This window comes from Panthera pardus, unplaced genomic scaffold, assembly GCF_024362965.1.
Source record: "Panthera pardus isolate Hobbes unplaced genomic scaffold, ASM2436296v1 HiC_scaffold_15, whole genome shotgun sequence".
Classification (NCBI taxonomy): Eukaryota; Metazoa; Chordata; class Mammalia; order Carnivora; family Felidae; genus Panthera; species Panthera pardus.
In genome coordinates, this window is record NW_026526710.1 from 1939106 (window position 1) to 1958380 (window position 19275).

Consider the following 19275-nt stretch of genomic DNA (forward strand, 5'->3'; position numbering starts at 1 on the left):
GTGCGACGCACCGGGCCTCATCCCCCTTTGTGCCATCCGGGTCTCTCGCGCGAGCGATTTAGTCTGTGGCGAAGCGTCGGGTCGGCCGGTACTGTTGAGAGCGGCAAGTGGAGGCGCCGCACTAGCGGCAAGGACTCTGGACTATGGCGGTAGGTGCCAACTCTGGGTTTAAAGCCGGGGATGTTTTTCTGCTACTCCCCAAAGAGTGGGTGAACGGCTCCCAGAGCTGTTGTCCGCGCGTGTGTGTGGACAAAATGGCGCCGCGGCCTTTTTCTGCGCCCGCCATCATGGCTGCCTGCTGTAGGGAGGGGGAAATGAGGCGGTGTCGATGGGGGTGGGGAGCCTCAGGGAGTGTCTTTTTTTTTTTTTCCAGAACTTTCCTCATCTTTTTTCCAGCCCTGTATTCTTTCTGACCCACGGACCGGCGTCCAGTTTAGCTTACTCATTGTTAGTGGTTTATATTGAGTTCCATTAGGGCTTGGGAATTTATGTCCGTGTTGGGGAAGGGCTGGGGAGGAGAGAAAAAAGCATGCGGGGTGGGGGGGGGCGCGAGGGTCTTGGAAAAGTATTAGGTCAAAAAGGCGTTGTCTGTAGTGGATAGAATGGGAAAAGAGTCATAGCAGTTTTTTTGGTTTGGGGGTTTTATTTTGGTTTGGTTTGGGTTTTTTTGCTTACGCTCAGTAAGATTCTAGTTGCATAATTTCGATTAGTGTTTCTCCTGTTAAAACCTTAATCTGTTTTTAGTAAGGACCAGAGGAAGATGCTCAAAAGGAGTAAAAAAAAAAAAAAAAAATCGGCTTAATTACGGGAAGGCTTTGGAGCTACGATTTCTGATTGTTCTGTTTCCGAAGAGGCTCGTGATGTAATCATTTTGAAGTCTTTGAAAAGCATTATAATAAAGCCTTATCATTGCTGTTGTTTCTTTAAATTTAAGAACCCTGCGTTGACCCGTTTAATTTTAAATAAGAACAATGGTGCTTAAAAAAAAAAAAAAAAAGGCTGCTGTTGAGTATAAGATGCCCAATTCTGGTGGATCGCGTTATTGTGATTACTTCATTTTTACTGAAACTGTTAAAAAAAAAAAATGCAAGCATTTTGTATTCCTTTCCACTGGAAAGAAAAGTTCTGTTTACTCCTTTTCGAAAACAAGTAGGGCTATAATCATAACAAAAATTTTTTGTTTGCTCTTTTATAAAAATTAGGGTTTCTGGAATTAGGATGGTTTCTGCACTCCCCTCCTCCAATGCCTAATTGAATTAACCAATTTTTGATAAGGTTTCAAACAACTGGAAGCCTTTTTTTATATTTGTGCAACTAATCGATGTAATGTTTTCCTTTGTTTAGTGTTTTGGGCCCCTTAAGGTACTTTAAATAAAGAATAGCATTGTTTTACTTGGGCTCAAATTTAAAAACGAAGCCATTTCAAACATTTGGACCTGCAGTGCCTCGTTCAATAAAAAGACACAGTCCCCTGGAGAAGTGGCCTAGTATTAGATTCACTGTACCTTCTTTGCACTGGAAAAAGATTTGTGTACTTGGTCTTGAGCGTTGTTAGGGTTTAAAAAAAGATTAAAATGTTAGGATAACTGGTGGCCTTCTGAAAAAGCAAATGCTAGAGTAGAAGACGGCTTTGCAATTAGCATTTAAGATTTTTTATGTACCTCTCTGCTAAATCGAAATAAAGTTAAGAACTTATCAGAGAAATTTTATTCAGTTGGGTTTTGTTTTTGTTTTTGGGGGGGTTTTTTTTGGATACTTTTCATTAGGCTATTGCTATAAAATAAAATAGCCTCATGGAAATAAGGGCCAACTGGCTACCTATCATTCATACCTGTTTAGTGTTAGGACGGTTTTTGTTCTATATGTTTGACAGATGAAAATGGCTTTTTGGTATAAGTTAATAGCTTCTATTACTGGATGTCTTCCCTTATGCCATGGGCATTTGACTTCCCTATTGCCAGGCTTCTGTGATGCACGTAAATAAACTTGACTGAAAACCTGTACTACCTGGGCTAGATGCTGATTTTTCCGTGGAAAGGTCGTTTATAGTTCTAGTCATGACCTCTGAAAAAGTGAATGACATGTGCCAGTGGTTCTGCAGCATGCCCCCAAGAGAAGTGATAGCAGTGCTCAAGTTTTTGCAGTTTTACCAAGTGTAAGCTTTATTAGCACTTAACATCACAGACATCTCTGAAGTAGCCCATAAGGATAATGATGAGAAGGAGAATTAAAAGAAAATGGGTAATGTGAAAATCATGATTAATTGATACAGCTTGATTTATTAGAAAGTAGAGCACAAAGAGCATCTTAGGGGAGCTTTGCTGTAAGATAAAGTTGAACTCAAATCTATGCGATGAAAGCTTTCACCACAAAAATTTTATGATTCCAGAAATCACCCATACATAGAAAACTGACAAGACCCTTGAATGATTCTAAGAAACTCTCCAGTAGTTAGTTGTTTCCTTTGTTTGCTTTTTTTTTTTTTTAAACCATTGTCAGAGGCTTAACACATTTATGTCTTTCATCCCAACTAAGCTTGTAAATCTTTTAGCATTTTATTCTTTGAGTCTAGCATTGAGTTTGGCACATTTGTGACTCTTCAGTAAATAGTTGTTGAAATAGTGCAATTTCTCCCCCTTCATTTGTTAAATTACTCCCCTTTTAGTTTACTTGGCATTTGTTTTGTGGACTAATCTTCCTAAAGGAAGGAGAAATTCATTGTCATGTGATTTTTTTCCACCTGCTGAAAATTTATAGTGATTCCCTTTTTATCCAATTCAGATTTTTCTGTAAAGACCATGGTAGTAAGTATTCTAGACATTGTGGACAACATACAGTTTCTGTCTCATTTCTTGCTTGCTTAATCTTTTTAAAAATGTAAAAACTATTCTTAGGTCAAGGGCCAAGTGGTCCACCTTCTGAATACTACTGAAACGGTTTCCCCTGCCTTTTATCAAAATCTGATTTGGGAACAGTTCAGGTTTTAGCTTCTTGAAGCTTTTTTCTATGACTCATTTAAATCAATGTCTTTTTTGTATGATGCTGCTGTTTGTAATTTGGACTGCACAGTTAAACAGCCACAGAAATACTTTTTTTAACTGGAAATTAGTAACAAGAATTCATTTGTTTGATTGCTCTGCTGAGTAGTTTGTTATGATGAGCAAGGCAGGTGAAATTGCCTTCTATAAACTGGAAAACAAAACTGATATTTAGATGAAAAAATCTAAGTCAGGACTCTTTGGAAAGTATACGTACAATTTAATTTTTTTTTTAATTGCATTGTGAAAATTTATAAAATGCTTTAAAGCAGAAACAACTTAATGTTTCCATAGCCCAGAGCATATGTGAGGAGAGGCAGACCATATTTTGCAGCAGCACTGTGCCAGGGGGCTGTTTTCATTAAAGAGGGTTAATGAAATTAAGATTGGGTTCTCAGATAGGTAAGTTAATTTTCTGTTTATTCTTTTATAATCTAGAAGCATTCTCTCTGCTGTTTTCTTAGATTTTCAGACTTGAGTCTCTAACTTTTACCAACTTATTTTAAATGCTTTTTTAGTGTATGCTATTTTAAAATAAGCATTATTGGTAAAGTCAGGTAAATGACTTCACAAATCTGAAATGGTCTGTATTTTTTCTGTTTGAATGTATGTTCTTTGAAAATACTTGGAGCCCTCTTCTTCCCCTTCCCCCATTGTTTTTAAAGTTATGAAAATAAGGATTTTTTAAAGTTAAAGACATCAGTCTAATCATATATATCTTTGTTACTGGGTTAGTCATTTCAATTTATTTAGGTTTATCAGGCACAACGAATAGGTACTTAGAAATTAGCCTTCTGATTTATTGATTTTTTTTAACTCAAGGATCATTCTTTTCCCTCCCTTTCTTTTAAGAAATTGGAATATTTTAAATGTAATTAAGAACTTATAATCATTTTTCTTTAAACTTCTAGGCTAGTGACACAGAGCGAGATGGACTAGCCCCAGAAAAGACATCCCCAGATAGAGATAAGAAAAAAGAGCAGTCAGATGTATCTATTTCTCCTAGAGCCTCAAAACATCATTACTCAAGATCACGATCAAGGTCAAGAGAAAGAAAACGAAAGTCAGGTATGAGTTGTTGGAACTGTAACTACCACTATCAGCATTTGTTATAATCCATTTAGATGTGTGTGTAAAACATACATTTAGTTTTTGATACAATTAATGTTTTTTTCCCCCAGTCGAGAAATGAATAAAAGTACATTGGTGATTTTCTGGAGAATTTTTTAATTATGAAAAGCATAAATGTCTTCATGCAGAAATTTATAACTTCTCCAAAGACAAATATATACATATTTTTCAAAAATGTGTTTTTGTGTCACAAAATTTATTTGTGTCACAGTAATTATTTGTCCACCCTGAGATGTTTAAATTTCATTTTTTCAACATTGGGAAAATGTTTTTGAAAGCTGTGGTCTGGGCAGTGGTATGTTTTTCTGGAGTTCTTTAACATGCTTTGATATACAATACAAGAAGGTGTTTAACCTTGTGTTTTGATTAATTTAATGTTAGAATATTTCTGAAGCAAGACATTTTGGCGTTTTGAGATGTTCCTTACTCATTAACCTGAAAAAGAATAGATTGATATGATATAGGAAGCGTGACGTTTTGCTGTATATTTTTTTTTTAACTAGTACTGCTACATAATGAAGAGGTTAAGTGAAAAGTAGAATGGTAATGAGTTAAGAGAATTTTAAGACCTGAGCTCTAGTTTTTTATCCTTTGTGCCCACAGATAATTATCTATAAGATAGTTCAGATACATATTTTTACATATATATTTGAAACTGTACAGTATTAAAATCAGTTTTGAATGGAAATTATTCTAAACTATAGCACCCTTCTCACCACTTAAGCCAAATATAGTTCAACCTGTTTCTTTTTTTGCATTCTTGTTTTGTTTTTCTTGTGTACCTCTGTTAAGCCCTTTTATAAATTTTCTGTGGACTGGAAAACAAGATGGGCTAGTCAGAATGTTTTGTAAATTAAGAGTCTGTGACAAACTGAAAGACAGTATCTGTTTTTGACTTGTCATGGAGGTTGTTTTTTTTTTGTTTTTTTTTTTTTGCTTACTCTCAGTTATATCTGGTTTGTACAGATGGCTTGATTTGTTTCAAATACATACAGTCTTAACTAGAATAATCCCACCTTGCCATAAAAAAATAGTCTTTGAAAGTAAGTAGAATTTTAATTAAGCAAAATGGACTAGAGTCTGTTAAGGGTCTGACTCTTGATCTCAGGGTGGTGAGTTTAAGCCCCATGTTGGGCTCCACACAAGGCATGAAGCCTACTTTAAAAAGGGTGGGGAAGAAGGACTGGAAATTGTCTTTTACCTGTTAGAATTTGCTTTTGAGATATTTCTGTATCTTTGTTTATGGTGAACTTTTGTATGTGTTTACAGATAATGAAGGAAGAAAACACAGGAGCCGGAGCAGAAGCAAAGAGGTAATTAACACTTTGTAGTGAATAGGCACTTTAAAATTCTTGTAAAATATCTGGTAGAAATGTTTGTGTGAATATATGATTTCATCAAGGTAAGTACCAAAACTTGAAATTTAAAAGGTTAATTGGGTTATAAAATAAGCATGATATGGATTCATCATTGTTCAAGAAGATAGTTGTTTATATGAAAAGTTCATTCAAAAATTATTAATTTTATTATGTTGTGAAAATATTCACAATAAAAATTTCATATGAAGATTATAATTGGTTTTTTTAGGCCTGTCACACAGAGCTTCCATTAATCTGAGGTCCCGAGTCTCCTTATGCCTGACGACTGCTCAGGATTTTTAAATAGCAATCATCTTTAAGTAGCAATATCCTAGAGATCCGTGGGCTACTTTTTCTTTATGGAAGGTAACGAGAGTCCTCTTTTCATTAGCAAACCAGTTCAGTTTCCCTAAAAGTAGTATTGAATTTTGAAGTAAGAGGGTCTGTGAGGGACAGCTGGAAAGGTGGCGGTGACAGCAAAACTTGAGGAAAAAAGACAGCAGCTGTATTGCAGAGGAGTTAACTTGCTCGCCCACCTGAGAAGACAAGGGATGAGCCAACAAGGAAGAACAGAAGTAGGAGCCAAAAAGGGAGGAGAAGAATCTTATGGGGGCTGGGCAAGGGACTCCTAAAAAAAAAAAAAAAAACGTGGGCAGGGACTTCACCTCTTCCCCTAATGGAAGCTCTGTTAAATTTTTAATTTAGGAGAGTTTTTGTGAAAATGACTATTTTGTTTAGCTCACATGATAACATTTCTATAATAAATCATACTCAGCGTGCTAATGCGCGAAGAGACTGAACTGAAGACGCTGCAGACTCAGATAGCAAAATAATAAGCCTACTTCATGATAAGGTAACTATTAGTCATTCAAACTCCTATTTCCCTTAAGTATATCTTAAATCAGTTAAGGGTTTTAATGTTTTTTTTTTTAATAGTAATGTTATGTTTGGAAACCTGGATTGAAATAAACTCTAAAACCTTTGGAAGTTGAACCATTTAAAGCTTTTCCAGTTTGCCACTATATGGCAAAATCAAGGAAATAACTTTTATAAGTTCATATTATAGAGAACTGGCAATGAAAGTAAAATTTAGGTGTGTCTCCAGGTCTCTTGTTTTTCTGCAAAATATTAACTTACTATGATTCTTTTCAGATATATCATGCATGTTCCAAAATGTTTGGCCAAGTTTTTTGTTTTTAAGAAAAGTTAATCTTGAGTGGAAAGAAACATGCTATGGCCTGTTTGGGAAACATGAGATAAGTGTCCTGTTGTGGTAGAAAAGCAGTGTCCTGGGCATCAGAAGAACATGGGGTCTGGGTTCAGCTGCTACCATGTAGCTTTGTGACCTTAGATCTTAGTATAGTCATACTTACAGTAAGGGGAATTTAGACCATCTGAATTTCCTTCCAGCTTTAAAATTGTGATTCTGAGATGTCTGGGATTTTAAGCCTTACCTAAAAGATGGGTTTGACAACTTAATGTGAGGAGATCTAATGTTTATCACTTCCTAATTTGGTGTGTGAGTGTAGGATGGAGACTTGATCATGCAATTAATTTTAGCTCGGTCTCTGAATGCCTATTTTGTGAAAGCAAAAGCCTTGGTTTTAAATCTTTCAGAGTATGGGGAAAGTAGGTATTGTATAATGGTGTAGGGGTTAATTATATTATGCCTAGTTTGATTTTGTAAAAATTAAAACAGATACGGTTGCCATTTTCTACCCTAGGTACATGAAATGTAATAGAACTCCAAGCCCGTTGGGATATTGCAAGATGAAAAGTGATTGCATCACAGTTTAGACATTGGGAGAAAAACCAAGAGCCGTCTTTTAGAGAGAATGTGGCAGTATAGCTTTAAAAAGGACACTTCAACTCTGCGTAAAGTAACTTAAATTGCAGAAAATACTAATAATTAGTAAGAGTAATCTTATTTAGCTACCTAATTGAAATGCGTTTTCTGGTGCATTTCTTTGTGTCCTGATCATCTTTGTTACTGTTTTTAAACGTAAATGATATGTACTCTGGTTTTAGAAGTTGATGTATATATGTGTATGTGGTTTGTTTCTCTAAAAGGTTTATTGGAAAATTTTGAAAGCTTTGATGTGTATCTCCCTACTCTTTTAGATAAAAAAAGAAACATCAGGGAATCCTTTTTTCTGATAATGATGGTTTTTCAATATTATTTCAACATTGAAAATCATTGTTTTAATTGTGTTAATTTGGGGAGGAAACTGCATTTGGGGGATTTATAAAGACAAAGATTAGTAGTATTCATCTGCAACATTGGGTGATGTGAAACTAGATCATTTTTTTATTTGCCACACACTCCTAAGGTTACTAATGTTGCATCTCAACATTTTTGTCTACTGATACCCATACTAACTCTCTTTGTTGCACTATTTTCCTGAAAGAACCAACTTCTTCTTAAAACAGGCAAGAAGACATGAATCCAAAGATAAATCATCTAAGAAACACAAGTCTGAGGAACATAATGACAAAGAACATTCTTCTGATAAAGGAAGAGAACGACTAAATTCATCTGAAAATGGCGAGGACAGACACAAACGCAAAGAAAGAAAGTCATCAAGAGGCAGAAGTCACTCAAGATCTAGGTCTCGTGAAAGGTAAGTAGTTTGGGCATTTATAAGTGACTGCCATCCGTAGAGCTATGTTATGTAAAGCTTCTCATTAATCCAGCAATACCCAAACAGTCTTAATTAGAAAATACGTATATTTGGTGGGGCATCTGGGTGGCTTGGTCAGTTGAGCAATTCTTGATTTTAGCTCAGATCATGATCTCATGGTTAGTGAGTTTGAACTCCACGTCAGGCTCTGCACTGACAGGGAGGAGCCTACTTGGGGATTCTCACACATATGTGTGCTCTCTCTCAAACATGGAAGGAGAAGAAAATACATGTGTTTGCTAACTTGACCTCTTCTCTTGCCTACTGATGTCCATTAGTTGCCGAAATCTTTGGGACATTGTTACCAGATAAAGGCAAAAATGGTGTCCAAGACGGGGGGGTAAAGGATGATGATGATTCACACATTCAGTTAGTGAAGTGCTTTTTGTTTGTTTGTTTGTTTTTAATTTTGTAATTTATCTGTTTCTTGTAGTTAAAAAGTTACATAGCTGAACTATGTTTAAGCCAATAAAATGATCCTTTTACATTGTTGGTGTAGAATTTGCTGATACTGTGTGGTATAGGTGAAAAGGTTTTTTTTAGAGACTGGGTCATGGCTGAAATTTGTGGGAATTTTGCTTTAAGAAGCAGTGTTTAACATCATGTTTGGAGTTTGTGGAAATAGGTGGTATCAAACTGGGTCAGAATTTTTCAGTAATAGATTAACTTGTCATCTTTAAGTTGCATAAATACTCCAATGAGGCAATAGTAGACTTTAAACTATTAAACAGAATCTTAAGTTGGGGTAGGATGCATTGCATTTTTGGCATGTTACAGCTTTACTGTGTTCCCTCTGAGGCATCATCAAACAAGAATAAAGGCCCATTTGTTGTAACTTCCTTCATTAAAAGCTTCAATTATCCTTTCTATATACAATACAGAGTAGTTTATAGCCTGATTTGACAGCACACATGGTAGATAATTCATAATGTCTGTAGTTTGAAAAGATACTTCTCTAAGTAACTACAAATTTGTGGGCTTTATCTTTAGGCGTCATCGTAGTAGAAGCAGAGAGCGGAAGAAGTCTCGATCCAGGAGTAGGGAGCGGAAGAAGTCAAGATCCAGAAGCAGAGAGAGGAAGAAATCAAGATCCAGAAGCCGGGAAAGAAAACGTCGGATCCGATCTCGGTCCCGTTCAAGATCAAGACACAGGCATAGAAGCAGAAGCAGGAGTAGGACAAGGAGTAGAAGTCGGTAAGTAGTCATGATCATGAATAAAATTAGATAGGTCCCTCACAGGGTCTGTTCATCTTCTCTCGCTATGAAAACATCAAAATTGTGGATCAGAATTTTATTTAGAGTTATAAAATATATTGATCATGGGGCGCCTGCATGGCTCACTTGGTTAAGCATCTGAGTCTTGGTTTCATCTCAGGTCATGATTTCGTGGTTCATGGGTTCGAGCCCCATATTGGGCTCCCCACCATCACTGCGGGAGATTGTCTCCATCTCTCCTTATGAAAATAAATAAACATAAAAAAAAATTTTTTTTTATCACATTCTGACGAATAAAGAACAAACCTGAACATTTGCATAACATTCTTACGTATACTCATTTAATCAGATACTCTGTGAAGTGTAGGTAGGAATAGTCCCATTAAAATCATAGTAGCAAAACAATTGTTTTGTGAATTCAGACCATTGGACTTAACCTTAAGTAACTTGTCTAGGAAGCCTCAAATGATACAGTTATTAAATAGTACTGTCAGGACCAAGTCCCAAGTGTGTCTGAATACGAGTGCTTAACCCACCATACTCTATATGCTATCTCAGACATTCAGAAAGATGAGCTTATTCAAACCTGACTTGTTTGAGGGGAGGCTTTAATTTGTTGAGACAGGAAGTGAAATAAGAGAAGGGCCACCTGGGTGGCTCAGTCACATGAGCATCCTGACTCTTGATATTGGCTCAGGTCATGATCCCAGGGTCTTGGGATCGATCCCAGCATCAGCTCCATGCTGAGCATGGAACCTGCTTGGGATTCTCTCCCTCTGCCCCTCCCCCCATTTTCTCTAAAATAAAATAGAAAAAAATTTTTTAAAGCACAAGAGAAAAAATGTAAATATTCAGAGGATATATTTATAATTATATTTGCATATGGCAGTTATTAATAGTGTACGTATATGCAGAGGTCCTGATGTTAAAGTAATAGAAAAAGCTTTTTTATTAGCTTACTGCTCAAGTCTGTAAAGACTGAAATACAGGTAAAAGTAGACTGTGCTTATTACAGTAACTTGGTTTATCACTTTTGATCACTATATCAGCTTTTTTTTTTTTTTTTTTTTTTTAATTTTTTTTTAACATTTTTTATTTATTTTTGAGAGAGAGACAGAGCATGAAAGGGGGAGGGCCAGAGAGAGAGGGAGACACAGAATCTGAAACAGGCTCCAGGCTCTGAGCTGTCAGCACAGCCTGATGCGGGGCTCGAACTCACAGACCGCGAGATCATGACCTGAGCCGAAGTCGGCCGCTTAACCGACTGAGCCACCCAGGCGCCCCTCAGCTTTTTTTTTTTTAATGTTTATTTTTGAGAGAGAGAGAAAGAGAACACAAGCAAGGGAGGGGTGGAGAGAGAGGGAGACACAGAACCCTAAGAGCAGGATCCAGGCTCCTAGCTGTCAGCACAGAGCCAGATATGGGGCTGAAATTCCCAAGCTGTGAGACCTGAGCTGAAGTTGGATGCTTAACCAACTGAGCTACCCAGGCATTTCAGTATATCAGTAGTTTTAGTTTGTAATAGGTTACTAATTTGAACTTTACCAGTTAGGAGGTTTAGTGAATTTAGGGTAAATGGATTTCACCATTAACTACCATAATTTTTATTCTCCATTTGGGCAATACAGGCCATTATTTATGGCATTTCTAGCTTTTTTTTTTTTTTTTTTTTTTTTAATGGCAATTCTAGTTTTGGCCACTGTTACTCCACTCTGATCGCTGCCTGTTTTTTGTTTTATTTTTAATCTTTAATTTTCCTAATTCTTTTGTTCTGATAATGTGCTTTGGATTTTTAACATTTATGAACTAATTCATTGTAGATTAAAATACTAGGAACATTTAAACTATGGATCTTGCTACTAGGGATTTATCCTATATATTCACTTATGTAAGCATAAAATAACAGTATAAAGTTTATCTTTGTAACACTGTAAGAGCAAACAAAAGACTGGAAACATTCTAAATGTCTGTAACTGGGATGGTTAAATGAACTTGCAGAAAACTAGCAGCACATTCAGGGAACCTTGATACCTTGTGGAAGCTGTAGGGCAGAGGTGGAGAGGAAAGGGTTTGAAGTACATTATCTACGGTTTGGTACCCATGTAAATATAATTGGTTTTGATTAAGTGAGGTAATTATTATTACTTGGCTGTATTGCAACATGTGAAATATGATTTATCACAGAGATAGAAAGAAGAGAATTGAAAAACCAAGAAGATTTAGCAGAAGTTTAAGCCGAACTCCCAGTCCACCTCCCTTCAGAGGCAGAAACACAGCAATGGATGCACAAGAAGCTTTAGCTAGGAGGTTCGTATGTTTTCTATTGATGTGTTTTTCATTTTTTCAACTGGAAGTAGATACTCAATTGTGTGGACAAAGTGAATGGTTTCATATAAGTTAAATGATTAAATCTAGCTATGCTATTGTGCCAGCTCTGTGATGTAGAACTCATAAGTAAGTAATTCGTTAATTCTCATTTTAAACATTTACCAGTTTGTCCAACTGGAGAGATTACAATGTCTGCAACAGTTTGTTTTTTTCCCTTCGTGATTAACTGTTTCATTTTTCTCAAATTTAGGCTTCTAAATATTTTTGGTTTGCAATTGAAACTCTTTAGAAATCTTAGGTCTGATTCAAAAACTCTTAAATTTCGCCTCTGAAATTGCTTAACATTGCAAGGTGATTTATTTGATCTTGTAAATTTTACTGCTGATAGCATGAGATTGTTGTATGGTTTAATTTTGAAATAACGTCAAAGATGTTCTGATAATTGTGGGATGACACACAGTAGGGCTGTCTGGCCAAAACGTGCAAAATCATTGAAAGAACTCCCTTATAGAGAGAGGGAAGAAGTAAAGTAAAATCCAAGTGCTTGTTTGCAGGTTTTCCCATATTCTGAAAACTATACTTTTGATTTGGGGGTTTTTTTCCTTATGAAATTGAGTTTGTATTTTTTTTTTTCATTACAAAAATACAGTTATCACAATGTAACCTGATGGGCTGCTGCCCTGTGAACCCAGCCTGGCAGAAACTCCAGCTGAACAGCAGCAGCAGCAAAGGTGTGAGCTCGCCCCTTCTTCATTCCATTCACCTTAGTGAATGGTGTTAATTCCAACCTGCAATGGCCATTTTAAATATGCAACCAATAATAGTCAATTATATTTTCTTCCTGAAACTAAAATCAACGAAATGAAGAAGTAATTTATAATAGTATTGAACTAATCTATAAAGAATAGCCGATTAAGCCTGGCCAGTATTTTTTTAAGCCCTGTATTCTTATTAAGTTGGGTGTGTTTTAATTTGGGGCTTTTATTACTTTTGAAGCTGTTTCTAGCATCTAAAACTATTTTGACTTAAATAATCTGCTTAGTGATTTTCAGATAAATTTATATGAAATAACTTTTTTCAGAATACCAGATTGCTCTTTGGCTAATTTGAAGTTTGAAGGGAAATCTTTGGTTAATAAGAAACTGTAGTATGTAGACCGTTGTTGTTCCTTTTTTAAAAAATAAGGACGAAATGTTTAAACTCATTTGAAAATATTTTTCACATATGTGGACCAACATTTTACTGTTATCCCTAATCAGAAACTTTTATCCCCAAGCACAAAATCAAGTCTGTACTGTTTCTTTGTTGCATATGTGATCAATAAATGGGAATAAAATTATAGATTGTTATATTCATGTAATGTAAATTTTAGCAATTGCTAAAGTGAATGCCCATTTGCTATCACTGTATTTTACTACTTGTAGTACCCCGAAACAAAATCTTTTCCCTAATTTTTGTCCTTTTATACCAAATTGAAGGAGGAAGGGGTGGCTTTTAACTTATGATTGGGAAATCAGTAATCCTTTGAAGAAAAGAGTCTTCTCTTTCAGGAACTCATGAAGATGATATTACTTACAACTCGCTATATAAGAAATAGATACTGGCTTGACAGCACGTTTAGTATATGTATGTATTAGTGAATTTAGAGTGAACCAGAACCTGTTTTTCTTTCATTTGGAGATGAATTTATGTTTCATGTTTCCAGTTCAAGACTGAATAATTTTTATTTTTTCAAAATACTCTCCGTGAGAACTGTGTGTAAAAACTATTCCAGTTTTTGGTTGTTCCGTGAATTTAAAAATGTTTAAAACAAATACTGAAATAGTTCTTTTAACTGTGGCTGATATGTTCAGAACGAATGCTTTTTTTTCCCATATTCAGATACCAATGTGTTAAATTTAATTTAAAATTCTATATTGTCTCGTGTCTGTACGTGTGGAGAAGTACAAAGATAAATAATGGTTTTATATTGAGCGTTATTTTAAATTCATTGCAATTGTTATTGACAGGTTGGAAAGGGCAAAGAAATTACAAGAACAGCGAGAAAAAGAAATGGTTGAAAAACAAAAACAACAAGAAATAGCTGCAGGTAATTTATTTTCTTTATTATGGAAGTGTATGGCATTTCCTTATAGAAAATTTGAAAAATTCAGAAAAATAATGGAAGCAAATCACCCGTGATCTTTGCTAGCCAGCAGTGCACGGTAAACCTTGCTTCGTTTGTTTTGGTCAATGTTACTGAAATGTGGATAACTTACTTTTTGATGTTAACTTTCATAGCTCATAATTTCTTCGTGCATATATGTTTCTTAATTAGTTGATGGACGTAATTTTGGCAAGTGAATAGTCACTGTTCTTGTTTAAACTTTAGCCGTACTGCACGTCTTTTAGTCATGATTTTTGAGAAAATGCAGTTTAATAAAATGATGGCTAAACCTGGATAAGAAATCAAGACTTTCGACATAACACAAACATTGCCTGATTGAAGATGATCAGAGAGTGCTTGTTGAGTTGTATGGAATGTAACCTGGAAGGTGTTTTTTGTTTTGTTGACATTTCTAGTTAGTTGGTGCTTCTTGAAATTACCTGAATTGTACAAATTGTTATTTTCCTCAAAACTTTCATAACTGGATTGCCACGATATTAGTAATGGAGAGAGCTTTTTAAGCTTATATCCTGGACTGATAGAAAATTGATGCAGTTCCTGACTCAACCACTTAAAATGGAAACACCAGGCATGGCATTTAACCTTTATAGGACTTGGGCTTAGTATTTGTTTTATGTGTGTCTTCCTTAATATCTTAAATACTCGTTTAAGAGTTTCAAATAAATGTCTTAAATCCTTTTGTAAGCTTAAAGACTGTAAAAATGAAAGTTTTTAGGGGTGCCTGGGTGGCTTAGTTCAGCATCTGACTTCAGCTCAGGTCATCTCACGGTTCCTGAGTTCGAGCCCCATGTTGGGCTGTTTTTATTGTGTTACAAGTTAGCTACAAGCACCATAGTTCATTTTCATTGAAATCATGAATCTTTTTACTGTTTGTAGAATCCTTACTATTTTCAGATATGTAAAGTATGTATAAAGGATCACATCCAGGAAATGTTAAAAGTACGTCCAGTAAATTTTTCCTAACCTGTTAACTGCTTTATAAACTAACATGCATTTCCTTATTTTGGTGAAAATATTCTGCCTTTTTGTAGATTAGTTCTTACATGTAAATGCACTGCTGTAAGTTAGGAGGTTTGCTTTGCTTAGTCTAGAAATCTGTACTTCCCTTCTCTTCAGCAGCTGCAGCCACCGGAGGTTCCGTTCTCAATGTTGCTGCCTTGTTGGCATCGGGAACGCAAGTTACCCCTCAGATAGCTATGGCAGCTCAGATGGCTGCCCTGCAGGCTAAAGCTTTGGCAGAGACCGGAATAGCTGTACCTAGCTATTACAACCCAGCAGCTGTGAATCCAATGAAATTTGCTGAACAAGAGAAAAAAAGGAAAATGCTTTGGCAGGGCAAGAAAGAAGGGGTAAGTTCTTTAATTCCTCTTTATTGTCATTTGTACCTAATAAGTAGTTGTTCAGAGCAACAGTGGATTGGAAAGGATTGGTTTGGGTTGTTTATTCTGCAAACCTGATTGGAATAGTTTAATTTACCACAGTTACTTAATTTTGGAAAAAGCATGATCTAAGTCCAGTTGTAGGAAAAAACAAAAAACAAAAAAAAAAAAACACAGTATTCCTGTAAATTTATAATGGGTGAAGAAGCTGCTTCTTAGCTTAAGTTTTTTCCATGAAGGATATAATGTGAAGTACTTCTAGTTCTTTGTTTCATTACATTGTAATAAGAATCTTAAAATAATGATGATAAACTCCATTGGTAGAATGCCATAAATGCTGTTGTTTCTTTTACAGAGAGATTTAGTAACCTGATAAAAGAGAACCTAAATTTTATGTATTCTAAAAGTTGAGTGTTTCTTAACAGGACAAATCCCAGTCTGCTGAAATATGGGAAAAATTGAATTTTGGAAACAAGGACCAAAATGTCAAGTTCAGGAAACTAATGGGTATTAAGGTGAGTTACATGGTTGGAATTAAAATTCATATTAACATTTTCAGGTTAACATTGTTCCTCCATCTAAAAGTTATTTCAGTAATGTGTCAACTTTGGGTTCTTTCTGATGCTTTCTTGTTAATGTTCTTCAGATTAATTTCACAGAATTATGTTATCACTAGTTAGTTGACAATACAAATTATTCCATTTAAATTAACATGTTGATTATAACTTGCTTATACCTTAGATGAACCATTTTTAAGATTGTAAGCTTTACTTAGTAAATAAAAATGAAATTATAAATGGGAAGTAATGAATTTGCCTAAAAAAAAAATGCTCATTTAAAAAAGCTAAGTGCACTTGGAATAGAATCTTAATTTTTAAAATTTCCAGGGAGTTTTTTTAAATTAAGACATAGATTTTTTTGTTTTAAGTTTTTATTTAGATTTTTTTTTTTCCTGAGTAAAGTGTAAATGTACAGGTCCAGTATTAGATTTAATATGACGATTGGGAAAACTTCACAAATGCTCAGGTATTATTACTTAAGGGAATGTGTTTTTTTCATCGAAAGGATATTTGGCTTAAAGCAAGCTGCACTGAACTGGCTGTTTTGGAACAATGCCAGAGGACCTTTGCATCTGCTGCTAGCTTTCCCTGTCCTTTTCTTCCCTCAGGTCCCTGCATCATTCTTGGTTTCTTCTCACATGTCAACTTCTTTATAGTCCTGTCTCACCTGCTTTTTTTTTTTCTTTTTTTTAATTTTTCAATGTTTATTTTGAGACACAGCATGAGCGGGGGAGGGGCAGAGAGCAAGAGGGAGACACAGAATGCGAAGCAGTTTGCAGACTGAGCTGTCAGCACAGAGCCCAGCGCGGGGTTCCTACTGACAAGCCATGAGATCATGACCTGAACCGAAGTCGGATGCTTAACTGACCGAGCCACCCAGGCACTCTTCACCTGCCTTTTTAAAATAGCATATCTCCTGGTCCTTCCCAATACTTAGAACATTGCCTTGTACTTCATACGTGCTAAATGGATGAATGGGAGCTAAATAAGGTCAAATCCATATCCTAAAAAATGTGATTTATCATAAGTACTGTCAAGTGAGAAAAAACCTTTTTTCTCATCTGTGTTAATTTTAACAATATATTTTTTATCTGATGTTTAGAGCGAAGATGAAGCTGGATGTAGCTCAGTTGATGAAGAAAGTTACAAGACTTTGAAGCAACAGGAAGAAGTATTTAGAAATCTAGATGCTCAGTATGAAATGGCAAGATCACAGACCCACACACAAAGAGGAATGGGATTGGGTTTCACATCATCAATGCGAGGAATGGATGCAGTTTGAAAAAGATCAGACCTACTGTTTGGGACTTTATAGACTTCTGGTTCTGATGTCAGGTCCTTGTTCACCAAACAGCTAGCATTCTAGCTTGCATGGGTGTTGCATTGACTTTAATTTATTGAAAAATACGATTTTTTGTAAATATCAGATCAGTGATACTGGTGTTAGTGTTGTAATCAGGTTAAACACACTTCCATTAAACTTGACAGGACTATAGAAGGACAATATTTTTTAGTTCATGAATTCTACTTTTCAAATATATAAAAGCTGCAGGTGGGATAAAATCTCATACATGGATATTTCGTGTCCGCTGTCTTGTGTACTTTTGTACTTAACCTTGTACAGTTATTTTCATCTCTTGAAACATGAAAGAAATGTTATGTAGATGTTCTTTAGAAGATCTGGCCATTTGGTACATAATCCAGCACAAATAAGCTGGGTGGTGATGATAATAAAAATGGTTTTCTCAAAACTGGTGTTAATATAAGTTACCTGGAATTCTTATTTGAATTTGTTTGATGGGTTTTGTAGCATTTTGCAATTGCTATTAGAGAACACTAGGTAGAAATTCCTTTTTTTTTTTTTTTTAACAGTTAAATATGCTCTAGGCAATACCATGGTGAGCAAAAATGTAAAAAGTTGGGAGGAGTAACAAACATTAATACTGTTTTCCTACTACTCTAAGGAACAGAATTGGTGTACAATATTTGTTCAATATTCCATGTTATTCAGGAAATAGATTAATACGTTAAAGGGATGTAAGCACTTTTATTTTAATAAAGTGCCTTGTAACAAGTTCTTGGTATGCCCTTTGCTCATTATCCCTTTGAAGTCTTCACTAGTACTAAAATGTTAGAAAACTACTTTGTCACTAAATTAAATAGGGCATAAACAGGGTGGAGGGGGAGAACCGCAGAACTTGTAATTCATTTGCTTTTATTGGTACAAAGTCATAATTTTCACCTTTCCCTAGAAAAATTCGTTGGAAAACAACTTTATAATGTAGTAGCACAATACAACAAGGGAAGCATGCTTAATGGTAAAAACTTAACACCTTTTTTTTAATTTTTTTTTTGAATGTTTATTTTTGAGAGAGACAAGAGCATGAGCGGGGGAGGGGCATAGAGGGAGACACAGAATCCGAAGCAGGCTCCAGGCGGAGCGGTCGGCACAGAGCCTGATGCGGAGCTCGAACTCACCAGCCATGAGATCGTGACCTGAGCCGAAGTCGGATGCTCAACCAGCTGAGCCACCCAGGCACCCTTTAACGCTTTTATTTTTAAAATGAGTTCATAACTCTGGTCAACTTGCTTATTGGGCATGTTTTTGTGATGAATGTGTAGTCGTAAGATTTTTCATATACATTGGTAAAGGGCTTAGCTTTTCCAGAGCACAATTATTTTATGAAGAAATGGCTCTTCATGCTTGAGTGACAGGTTTTTTGGGGGAATGGTACCATGGTTTTTGTTTTTTCGTTCTGGAGTCCCCACAAATTCAAGTCAGCTATATTTTCTCAAATCAACGTCATTAGAAATTTTCATGGGCTTACAGAAGGCAGTGTGGATACTAAAGCATACACTGTGTCCTGTGTTTTTCTATATTATTTTAGGAGCTGGCCATACATTATGAGTGATAGGATCCATCCTGCCCTCATCTAGAGCAGTAATTTAAAAATTGTAACCAAATTTAAACAAATAGAACTAGTCTATCCCAACAGGTAATATGTAACTTTAGTTGAGATTTTACATATTTTTAAAAACGAGTGTATATTTTAACACATCGCAATTTTTACTAGACGCACTTAGTTATCAATAGCCAGTCCCATGTAGCCAGAGACAACCATATTGGACAATGCAGATCTAGAAGGAGGCATGTAGATAATTTTTAAGTCGCATTATGAAACTTGAATAAGCAATTGATGGAGTCCTGGAAGGGGAGTGGGAACATCCAATTGTGAATGAAGTTATAGGGGAGACTTACTTAATGGTTTTGTTATGTGTTAACCTTGTGTTACCCCCCCTTTTCAGTGGCTGTTCCTCTGCTTAGTTTCATATCCTCAAAGATGGATATGTTGGGGTTTATCCTTGTCAGCAACAGGAACATAGGTTTCTGTCCAGGAGATAACTTTAAAGAAGTGGT

At 35.6% G+C, this 19275-nt stretch overlaps 1 protein-coding gene across 4 annotated transcripts; it reads left to right on the forward strand.

Annotated features, from left to right (window-relative positions):
• Nucleotides 1-8: 8 nt before the first annotated feature.
• Nucleotides 9-17931, forward strand: RSRC2 (arginine and serine rich coiled-coil 2). 4 transcript variants are annotated; one of them, XM_019467579.2, is made up of 10 exons: nucleotides 9-149; nucleotides 3950-4106; nucleotides 5439-5482; nucleotides 7958-8148; nucleotides 9199-9402; nucleotides 11608-11730; nucleotides 13761-13840; nucleotides 15038-15267; nucleotides 15723-15812; nucleotides 16960-17931. In XM_019467579.2, exons 1-10 carry the CDS (start codon nucleotides 144-146, stop codon nucleotides 17137-17139), a joined length of 1305 nt encoding a protein of 434 aa, XP_019323124.1. In that variant the 5' UTR covers nucleotides 9-143; the 3' UTR covers nucleotides 17140-17931. The 4 variants fall into 4 exon arrangements, with proteins under 4 accessions (XP_019323124.1, XP_019323123.1, XP_019323127.1 ...); XM_019467578.2 differs by having other exon boundaries at nucleotides 10-149; nucleotides 15035-15267; XM_019467582.2 differs by lacking the exon at nucleotides 9-149 and adding an exon at nucleotides 6303-6380 and having other exon boundaries at nucleotides 4034-4106; nucleotides 7936-8148; nucleotides 15035-15267.
• Nucleotides 17932-19275: the final 1344 nt, after the last annotated feature.